This window comes from Rhipicephalus sanguineus, chromosome 10 (assembly GCF_013339695.2).
Source record: "Rhipicephalus sanguineus isolate Rsan-2018 chromosome 10, BIME_Rsan_1.4, whole genome shotgun sequence".
NCBI classification, from domain to species: domain Eukaryota; kingdom Metazoa; phylum Arthropoda; class Arachnida; order Ixodida; family Ixodidae; genus Rhipicephalus; species Rhipicephalus sanguineus.
The window spans coordinates 22,266,489-22,277,787 of NC_051185.1; the positions used below are offsets into that span (position 1 = coordinate 22,266,489).

Below are 11,299 nucleotides of genomic sequence, written 5' to 3' on the forward strand. Positions count from 1 at the left end.
ATGGTTTCGTGTTACTTAGTTTGTTCGTCATAGCCGGTATCGTACGTCATGTATTTTCATGTGTGTTATTTTGCTTTTGTCAGTGTATTATTTGTAAATTGTGGCCATGTGTTCAACTAGCGTTGGCCACTTACATTTTCTCAAAGTTTAAATAAGTGCATTTTTTGTTGAGTTTTAATCAGTTCTTTTTTAAAGGGAGCAGTACTGTACTTAGAAGGCCTGTCTGGCATCTGTATACATTCATCATGGAGTCAACGTGCGGTCATATTTGTTCTCCATTCTCTCAGACATATGTACAACATAAATGTGTTAGGGTAGTGAAAGGACAGACGTTAATGCAACGCTGAAAAGCTCACCCAGATGCACCAGGAATGCCGCTTGAGAAAGGGAACTCTGAGCGAGCTCGTTTGGGGCAAGAATTTTTGGGTATGCCTTCAAGTTCTCACCCGCACGATGACTTCACCATGCATAACAGGCATATAAAGTTCATTCATTCTCATTGGCCATAGGTGCCCTATGATCCCTGTTAATCCGTATAATCTAATATTCTAGTCAGCTCGGTCTCACCATAAGGGGGCACTTCGAAACAAAAAAAGTTCACAAGTGCTTTTAATTTCACCAGGGGTGTTCTTTTTCAGTGACGCTCGCCTTTTCTTTATACTTCGCTTCCTGTTAATAATATAAGCCAAAATTATTGCAAACTGAACCCTCATTTATACATTAATGGATATTTGAGCTTTCCAAGTGAAAAATATAATACATTCTACTTGCTATATAGGTCCTTAGTGTCGGTTCGAATCGGTGGTGCTGTATTGGTGCCCTATTGTTTCGTTTTTTTTTTTCATGTTGGAAAACTAGTTTCAGGATTTACCGAACCATTTTACGAGCATTTAGTCTTGGCTTTAAAATCGATTACGCACTAAAACTACGCCGACCTAAATACGACACGTGTTATAAGGGGCAGCGGGATCTCAGGATGCGCCTGAGCCATGCGAGGAAAACAAGAGGGTAGCAAGAGTTGGCAAGAGAGTACGCAAAAAAGTAAAAGTGTAAGCACAGTACGCAACAGAGACAAATGTATCGCTGAAGCAACTGTCGCCTTGAGCTGGTTTCCTGTGGTCTTTACATTCGTACGTAGCTACTACTTGTCCTAAAGCAATCGCCTTACTCTACGTCACAGGCGAGCCCCAACCTGGGCGTGGACTTCTTCAGCTCGAGCAGAGCCAACGTAAGGCGGTACTCCGCCGCTGCAGTGTGCGGCGCTGCAGGACTGCCCAACGCCGCCAACCAGGCTTCAAGCTTTCTGCAGCAGATTGGCTCTGGTGTCGTACGTACCACATTGCTTGTCGTGTCAATCCACTTCAACATTGTACGTGCTGCCACTCTTCCACCGTCTTCCTTTACCTCCTGACCAACTGTGTGTGACACAAGTAGATTTCGCAAACATCGCGGCAGGACTTTTTTTTCCCCCTCAACCTTGATGTTAGTTCAGTTGAGAGCCCAGATTCTGTTTTTGCTTAGAAATAGAAGCAGAGGCACTTCCGACCTATTCTCGATACCTCCCGTAGGTAGTTTGAAGCTTTGAAGAAAAATAACGTGTTTTATAAACAGCCGCAAAGACAGCTTACGTATATTCCAGCCCTTCGTTTTGTGTAGGCCAAAACTAGTACGCTCCGTAGGGTTCCACATATGTTCGTTTGACTACGTGAAACCAACGTGAAAGAAGATATTGCACTCGGGGAAGTTCAGTTGGTGGGAAGTGCGAGATATCACACAACGGCGATGCCAAGCAGTTCTTTTGTAAATTTTATCTCGCATGTAGGATCTAAGTGGAGCAAAATTAAGACATGTAGGTGTGTCATGCAGAAATCACTCTGTTCAAAGACTACACATTTCTATAACCCGTTGAACAATAAGAAAGCAGATTGTGATAAAAAAATACGATTTTCATCTAACTGAGAGGAGCACGAAGCTAGAAAGAAAACGCGAATGGTTTCTTTTTATTTGTGGTGCAGAGGAGGCGCTGAAAGACAGTGTAACATTTTTCAGGGAGTATCAGAAGTATTCTATGAAAGACAGCGAGATTCATGCTTGCAAACAAGCTACCAAAAGTTTCAGGCAGATGCGCGTCACGTCTCAAAAGTGATAGGCTGCCGTACTAGTAGGCTGTCCGTATAGTCTGTTCAGATCGCTTGCAACTTCGATGCAGGTTAACTAGAAATTTTTACGTTATACTATGCAGCGCGGCCAACAATTTACAGGCATTCGCTGTGCCTGCCGTGTGCCATGAGCCTTATAAAATGTGCACCTATGGGTGGAATGTGTGACGTTGGGATGCCTCACCCGCGGAGGTACATCTTTAGCAATCTCCTTGTCTTGCGAACGATAGCCCGAACCCAAGTTTTTGATATTGAATAACCGAACAAGTGCTTGCTCTATAAAAATTTCTACATTCGTGTCACCTGAGGTAGAAAACTTTCCTTAAAGGTTACCTTCATACTGTTACCTCAAGGTTGCCCTAACGTTTATCAAGAGGTAAATTCTCTTGTAACTATTACCTTAAAAGGGTGCTTTAGCGTGTCTTAAAGTTACCTTGTAAGGTATATTACCTTGTAACAATTATCTTAACAGGTAATCCTAAAGTAACCGTTACTGAATAGGCAAGGTGATTTCGTAAATTTAAAGAGACCTGTGGCGTTTTCTGCTAGCTTCAGGCCAACTTGATGTATACTGTGTAGCAAAAATGGTCTGGTAAACTTAATGTTAAGTGTATCGATTTGTTCAAGTTAATGGCATGTGCGATTGCTGGCAACTGCGCTTTTCCGGTAAGTTGTCTCTAAGCTGCCTACCGTTCTGTGCGAGTTGGTGACTCAACAGTTTCGCGAATCCTGCCGAGGTGTTATTATATTCCTACCGCATGCCTTGCATCCTGTCCGCATGTTTGTCTTATGTTCGTCTTGCACACTGTTTGTCACTTTATGGCTGTGCCGTGCATCTCATTATGGCTGGGACACGCTGATATCTGTGACGCTGGAGGTTTGACATTGTACATTTACTAGTGTTCATCTATGATGCACCTTGACCAAGGCTTAACGCATAAGGAATATAACCTGGGCCGTAGCGAATTGCTACTGCTCTTCATCTCACGTCACCGGAAAGAATTATGGGCTTTCAGAAAGGATCACATCAGTTCATGATAGACCAATTTGTGCCATGGCTACTGGACATTTGCGTTCTTTTACTCGGGCACAGTTCCTTCTATGAGGTGTGATTGCGAAGGAAGGGGTAGTTCTGAAAGGAACCGAATTTTTAAGTTAAGAGTAGCCTAAAGAAAATATATAAACAGCGGAATTGGTGAGACGTGTCTATGTAATGCTTTCTGGCACATGCCTTAATATGAACAGTGGGTAAGTAATTTTGTAAAATTTTCAGAGTGTAAATTGAGGTGCTAAAAGCAGGAAAGAAGTGACAAGAAATAATTTAATCAGAAGAGATTTTGTTACATTGGAAACCTTAGCTGCGGATACTTTTAAGTATTCACAGTTTTTTGGAATTTAAGAAAGCTGCAGTAGTCTGCAGCAAAATTGACTATTCATTAGTAAGCTAATTTTGCCGTAATATTTCTGAGGTAAGCATAAAGAAGTCCAAATGCGCATGATGCGACAGAAAGGAACCTGTAAAGTATGAATTCTGAAACCAATTAATCATGTTGCATCATGAGCGTTTAGCGGTATATTCAAGCCGTACGAGATCTCGGTAGTTTGGAGAACTTGCTGTCGCTTTGAAAGCTGCAGAAACCACGGACACCTGTTTTTTTCTTTTTTACTTTACTTTCTTGAGCCCCTCTCAAACTTTTGATAGTATGAGTGTCCGAAATTCAAAATGAAAGTGAAGTTCCCCTGACACTAATAAATCGCAAAATTCTTTGCTTTAACGCAAAGGCCTAAAAAACATGTCATCCTAGAAGAACAATCCAGGCGCTTCACCACTTCAGGAGAAATTTATTAAGAGGTCTCAATTTCTTCAGGAAACTATCGTGTTTTATCAACTGAAGCAGGAACCACGTATTGCCTCTGCATTGAATAGAAATGTGTCACTTGAAAACTGAATTTTCTTTTTTCTTTTGCTTTTATAGCTTCAAAGAGAATGCTGGTAGTGCTGATCGTTATGCATATTTTAATTCAAACGTTACTTATTGCATTGGAAATCGCTAAGAAAGCGGCTAAAGCGTACGGAGATGGAGACAAAACACGCGAAAAGACAACACGAATGGCGTTTCTCTTGTGGCCGTGTCTACCCACCTCACCTTCTCTGATGCTGTATACCTATCAAACAGGTAAACCTTGCGTCATTCTAAGTAGCGTGGGAATCATTTGTCTGTAATTTCTGTTGTATTGCACTCTACGTAAAAAAATCCATAACAGCACCTTGCCCACAGCCTTAGTGGTTTCCAGGATTGCCAAATCTCATAATGGGAGTCATGATGACGACGCTACATCGCTGTTTATATAAATGGTTGCAACCGTTACAGCTTGTACTGTTCGCGCAATGTTCACATGAATAGCGTTTGCGTATGTGTCGCTTTGCACGTGTCTAGTAGATGGGTAGAACCGAGTGTTTTTTTCTTGGTGCCAAAGCACGCTTGAACGCTTGCTTTTGTGCTGCTCTCGGGGACTCGCTTACAATCGTGCTCAGGCATTGTAAGAGGTTTCATGCATTCTCTGTTGTCGCCCTTGCCCTCGATGTTGCTGTATGTTGCTGCTGAAGTCCGAACACTGTTCTCTCCTCGCACAGCCGGGCACTTTACGCGTACGTTACCTAACATGCACCGCACAGCTATCACCTGGCTTCTCCAAACGCCTGTCCCACAGTGACTTACAGTGTCGTCCACTCCTTTAATGGGAAAAACACCTTGGTCAACTTAGGATATGCTCAAATGAATTAAAAAAAAACTGCGTTGCCATTGCTATTGACTAGATTCACAATTGGTAGATAACAATATTACTAGAAATTAGCCCTTCTTCTCATAAAATTAACCCTGAATACAACAGAAAAAGCACTGATGTTGAACCGAAGTCACAAGTTACACAATGATGCTTTAGTGTTGATATTGGTGAGGCATTCATGGGGCATAACCACAATCAGGGTCCACGCTATGTCATGAGCTTAAATCACCCAATGAAATGTTTTAATTTACGAGCTGCAAAACACATAATTGGATTTGGTGTTTAATTACAACGAAACTAGACTATAAGCCGTAATTCAGAAAATATGGTATAAGATGAAGAATGTTTCAAATACTTCATTTTTTTTTCTTTTTCCGTAACTTCATTTCCTGTGCATTATCTGTTAATTACTGTTAGGCAGACAAAAAGCACTCTAGCGAGCTGGGTAGAAATTCCCGCTTTACTTTAATATGCAAATTTTTTTCCGGCATAAACTAACAGGGCTAAATTCTGATATCTATCTCGATATATATATAGCAAACTGTTGATGAGGAACCACAGCATCATCTAATGTTAATTACCCAACTTCTAGTAAATGGCTCATCACCTGATCACATGAAAAAATGAAATAGTTCATATGTATGGCCGTAACATTGTCTTTGCAATTAAGGTTGGACCTGTACAGAGTATAGACAACTCATATCATGAATGCGAATCAAATTAAAAATTTCCTATTGCACACCAACAAACACAATTAGCGGGGTCTTGTTTTCATGGTTTTGTCCGAATGCTGTGTGTTCCAAAGTAAAACGCACTTGCCGATCCGTAGGTACCAGGTGCCCATTTCTCAAAAGTATTATTTCGTAACTGCCCTCGCTCATTTGCCGAGCTTTCGCACTCATGATGTGTCTAGCGTCGGAATTCACTGAAATTTCGTCTTACGAACACTCTTAGATGCGATTCTAGAGTGATAAAGTTTCATATACGGGAACCTAACTCTTTGTCAATTGTGCGTTTTTTTTTTTGTTTTTTTTTTTTGCGCGGAGAGAAGCAGTGTTCTGACTGCGGGCTGAATGCGAGAAATGGCTGTGCGTAGATGCAGTAATCTTGCTCCTTGTGTGCTGTCTTGTGTTTTCTTGCTCTGGAAGCACGCTACACTCTAAAAAGCGCCATTAGAAAAAAAAAACATGATGCAAAATTTTTTTCTTCCAACAAACACCCGTACATGTCGCATTTGAGACATGTGAAAACCATACGCCCATTTTTCTACTTGCTCTCACGACTTACAGTACATTTCTTTTGGCGCTGCAGTAAGCGCTGTGCTACTTTTGCATCAAGCGTACTGAATTACCGTCTGTCTAACGTGCAATGTGCGATTTTTAACTGTGTTAAACTGTTTCAGCATTTCTATACTAGCCCATTTATTTTGTAGCTGTCCATCGATTGGCCTCACGTAATTAATAACTTCAACTTCCGCATTTTCGTTTATTTCGTGATTTTTGGCAGTAATGTTTTTTGCCCAGGCTCCAGACATTTTGGTCAACTGGGACAAGACTGGAGATTTTTAGAGTGTACTTGAAGAGAGAGAAGCTTTTTTTGTTGCTTTTTTTTCCTTCTCTGGTACACAAAAACATATTTTCTTTGTTTTGTTTTCCTGTGAGGGTATTCGAGCTGTATTTTCCTGGCAAATCTTTGAAATATGTAAAAAAAAAAAGACTTTTAAATTGTTTTCAGTCTCACTGTCGAAGTGAGCGATTTGGACTCTATTTCCCCCTCACATTCCAAACAGTTTCGCGCGAACTTTTTATTCTCACAAACAACACGCCTATTGTGAGCATAACCTTCCTATTATTCTTGAAAAATTCGTGCCTTCTGTGAAGACAAGTTGCCTGCAATGTAGCTAACAGTGGCATCAGAACACGTCTGCCGTTCTATTCACTAAGAACTACCCTGTAAGGAATACCCTAAGTCAGCGTCTCTCACAATCGTATCCTGGTTTTGGGACGTTTAACCCCAGATATTATTATATTATTACCCTAAGTCATATCCTCTGAACGAAGTGAATGATGTTTCTGCTACAAGACAAGTGAGATGTTTAGCTTTCGAGGCGGACGTCTGTGTCGTCTTATTTGAACCATTGTGAATGTCTAGGCCATCTCGTTTTGAAGAATGGCTACTAGAATTTTTACAAATTTTAATGAATCTATCAAATAATATCATTATACCGTATAGTGAAGAGCGCACTTTTGACGGGTACAAATGGGACAAGAAAGACAAGACACTGTCCCCTTTGTCCTCGTCAAAAGTGCGCTACATCATCACACGGTATAATGATCAGTCACCAACTAGCCCAGCTTTCAACCCTATTGAACATCAAAGAGTACTTAGTAAAATGCAACAAAACTAAAACGCAGTAACCTACCGTCAGTTATGTTTGCAGTATTCTTTAAGATCCTCTAAGCATAAATTCGATAACACCACGGATCTTAGATTCGTCTTTGAGGATAGTACAGGCAACCATACAGTGAAATTTCGGTCTAATCAGCTTAAACCACGTAATTTAGGCTCGCGTAGCATTGGTGGCCCCTAACCGTGCAGCGACGATCGTTGGTTTAAAAGTATAACCGTCATTTCGAAAAACTTCGAACAGTACCAGCTTCTCATGCGCATTAAATTTCACCCACCCAGATTTTGCAGGCACCTGAAGCTTCAACGTCAAGGGAGGCGTCTCAATCTGGCTACGCTGAATTCGGCTCAGCTGGGCTTAACGCGCCAGCACAGAATTGTTGAAGTCAAAAGTACCTAGGGCGCTTCTTGGAACATACCGACCAGTATCAAAAGCTTGCATCCCGTCCCTGAAACGCCTGCATCGATGTTGTCCCCCATTGCATCGACGATAAAAAAAGAGCGTTAACCCTAGTCGCGCTCTGCTGGCGGAATAATAATAAGAAAAGGAAGAATCACTTAACGGCCTGTTCACGTAATCGCCAAAGAACATGATAAACCATTTGCTGGAGCATATCCGCCGCAGCTCCTCTTTCCTTTTTTTCTTCTCTCTTTTCTCTCTCTTCCCCACCATCCTCCTCTCCCCTCCACCACCAGTCGCAGCTGTTTTCCGGCAAATAGCTCGCGTCTTGATGTCGCGGGCAGCCCGCGCCCAGGCCAGGGTTCGCAAGAGAAGGCAGGCAAGGGGACACACGACAGCATCCCGAGCCGTCGAGATTGCGAAGAAAAAAAAACAAAAAAAGACAGAACTCTCGATGCCGATATATCTGCGCTTTTGTTTCCCACCCATTCCTTCTCTTCCCGCTCCTCTTCCCGCTCTTCCCACTTCTTCTCTTCCCGCACTACTTCTCGATCTTCTTCCCGCTCTTCCAACTTCTTTTCCCACACTTCTTCCCGCTCTTCCCACTTCTTCTCTTCCCTCTCTATACCTCTCCTTCTTTTCCGCTGTTCCATCTTCCATCGTTCTTCCCTTCCCGCACCTGCCCCCCGTCCTTTGTCTCTTTCGGTATCTCTATCCGCTCAGCATCTGCCAGTGCCGCTGCCAAGGGCCTCGTCGCCGACGGCGTCGCCCCACCACTCTCCGCGGTCGCCCCTGTCACCGCGCTCCTTGTCGCCGAGGTCGCCCCTCTCGCCACGCTCCCCGGCGTCGTCCAGGTCTCCGTCGTCGCGGTCTCCGTCGCTTCGGTCTTCGCCGCCCAGGACCTCGCCGGCGGTCTCGAGGTCGCCCTCGCCTCGGGCCTCGAGGAGACTCCTACCACAGCCCAGGATCCCCTCGCCGGCCGTGGGCAACCCCACGCAGGCGTGAGCGCGACGAACGCTGGGTTTGTGACCCCCCCCCGTTTCTTCGTTTCCCTCGCTGCTACTGGTCTCAAGCAGCGAACCACTGACTACGCCGCTTCCAACAGCCATAAAGGTGTGGGCTATGTACGATAGCGCATTTGGATCACACTTTGAGGCGAGCTCAACTGCGTCCTCAATGGCTCAATGTGGAATGGCAGCTAGCTTCTAACCAAATGGTTAACTACTCAAACCTTTTTATAACGAAGCCGAAGCTGACACAGAAATAACTTCGTTATATCTGAAAATTTGTTATAAACGTATATGCACAACACTGGATCTATTACAAGACTATTCATCATTTACTTCGTTATAACCGATAATTCTTTAAATCCGTGTTCGTTATATAGAGGTTTGAGGGTATTCCATTGTCTAAGCGTTACGTACGTTCTGTCTCAGAAGATCCTACGTCTTGACGTTGTAGTTGTCTGAGCGAACACAAGGCTACGTGTCAGCGCTGCTGTCGCTGTTCTTGGCTTGCTTTGTAGTCACTAAAAGCCTAGCCGCTCCAATGGTCCCGAAAAAACAGCCAGAAGCTGGGACCCTGGCGCCACCAGAAGTCACATGCCTGTCTCTGTTGTACCAGCGTCAAATCGGGGAACTTTTGAGGCGAACTGTAGTTTTATTAGCCGCCCTATTCTGTTGGCCCAACGTATGTTGCGTTCCTTGTCGAAGCGAGCCGAAGTCTACTTCTTTTCGCCTACGTGGAAGTGTTTAGCCCAGCTATAAAGGTGCTTGTGACTCCTGCAGATTGTCTTGTTCCAGCGGGAGATAGCTGTCAAAGGCTTTGGATTGTTGAGCTTGACGTAACTGTTAAAGGCGAACTTAGATTGACTCCTTGTCAAGTGATGACGCGGGTACCTTCATTAAGTCAGCGTTTTACGTTAACCGAGCTATCCTTAACGCGAAGCTCGCTTGACATTGTGCAGTGCAGTTCATGATCAAATGCGTGAAGGTTAGAGTTGAACACCAACAAGTTGTTCACAAATTTCTTCTTGTTACACTTAAAGTGTGTCAGTACCATCACTGTATGTCATGCTTTCTTACATTTTGATTTCTGCTGATCTTTGTGCAGTGTATTAGTTTAAGTCAAACGCCATGGTCGTGAAGAAGTGTGTCCAGGATCACATGGATAGTTAAGGATGTTGCTTTAGCAAGGACGGCTTAACCATCACGCTCTTTTCACAAGCAAAGAAAGCGCACATCTCATTTACGCAATTATCGGGATTCACGGTATTTGGCAATGTTTGACACGCCGCTGGGTTTTTGTTGCAATATGATAACCTGGTTACAGTGACTTCAAGCTGAACTTGGATACAAACAACCTTAAGTGCGAGATTCATGTGCAGCGGATATCCTTTCTAGCTTGTAAACACCTGATGATACTCAAGTAGCAGCGCTTGTGAGAACACTCCTCACAGTGCTCACTTCTAGGAGTCGAGATCTTGCAGCCTGATTGTTCACCATCCTGCTTTGGGTGGGTTGCACATGAAGTAGCGAGTTATATTATAGGTCGGTTCAGTCTCCAGCCTTAATGTCTTTTGAAAGGCTCAGCTGTCGATCTTTTCATCTCCCTGTTATTCGCAACGCTGGCCTCGAGTGCCACTCGTTGTTTTATATGCCCAACAGCAAACAAAAAAAAAAACATATGGGTTACCAGTATGACTACAGTGACGAAACAAAAAACACTCACAGGGTCTCATAACAGCGACTGACATCGATACCGTTCCTCTACAATGTGTTGCGCTTGGAGCTATAAATATATTGTGGCCTAAAAAACTACCAGGGTGCGTATTCTTCGTTGTCACGGCCCTCCTATCAACACCGCGACAGCCGTCTTACACACAAAACAATGAATGCACAGGCCTATATAAACAACCACTAGAATCTGTTGAAAGCTTCAACACTTCCTTACATGTGACCGAAGTGAACGCTGTTGTGACCATTCCTTTTTGCGTAAACGGCTCGTAATAGAGAGCGAGCTTCGTTTAAGCCGTGATGTGCACAGCCGTAACATACGACTAGGCATGTTCTCAGGGTGAACAAGGTAGTATCTACAAATCCACGTTTTCACACACTGTTCTCGCAGGAGAACGCTACCCTCAATTGCTTAATGACTACGAATCACGCATCTCGCTGCTAACTGCTCCAATTAGTGGACAGCTTTCAGCCAACGTACGTGGCGAGGTCTATTTCTTGGTCCGGTAATACGCCGTCAGTTTAAACTGCTGTCTCTTTACACGCTGAACTATGAAGCAACCGAAGTCGTTTTATGTGAAGTTTCGCATGACTGACTGAAAGGCGCGTTAAATCGCTCTCCTTTGAATAACTGAATGCAGAAACGGAACACTAACAGCAGTGTCGCTTAAAGACCACGACTTCCGGTCCTCGCAATACCATTCTCTGCGAAGAAGACAGCTCGCATAACTTGACCAGGGTTCGGGAAGGTCTCGGAAGCGTAGTACGACTGCTCTTGCATCATGACACGTAAACAATCGCACACAGCATAA

At 43.6% G+C, this 11,299-nt stretch overlaps 1 protein-coding gene across 1 annotated transcript in view; it reads left to right on the top strand.

The window, feature by feature from the left end:
- LOC119407234 (SCY1-like protein 2) overlaps window positions 1-11,014 on the top strand; it is a 396,104-nt gene extending 385,090 nt beyond the window's left edge. Inside the window, exons 22-23 of the mRNA XM_037674113.2 lie at window positions 1,181-1,327; window positions 8,476-11,014. Coding sequence (XP_037530041.1) covers window positions 1,181-1,327; window positions 8,476-8,757 — 429 coding nt within the window. The 3' untranslated portion in view covers window positions 8,758-11,014. The remainder of the gene's footprint in view (window positions 1-1,180; window positions 1,328-8,475) is intronic.
- Window positions 11,015-11,299: the final 285 nt, after the last annotated feature.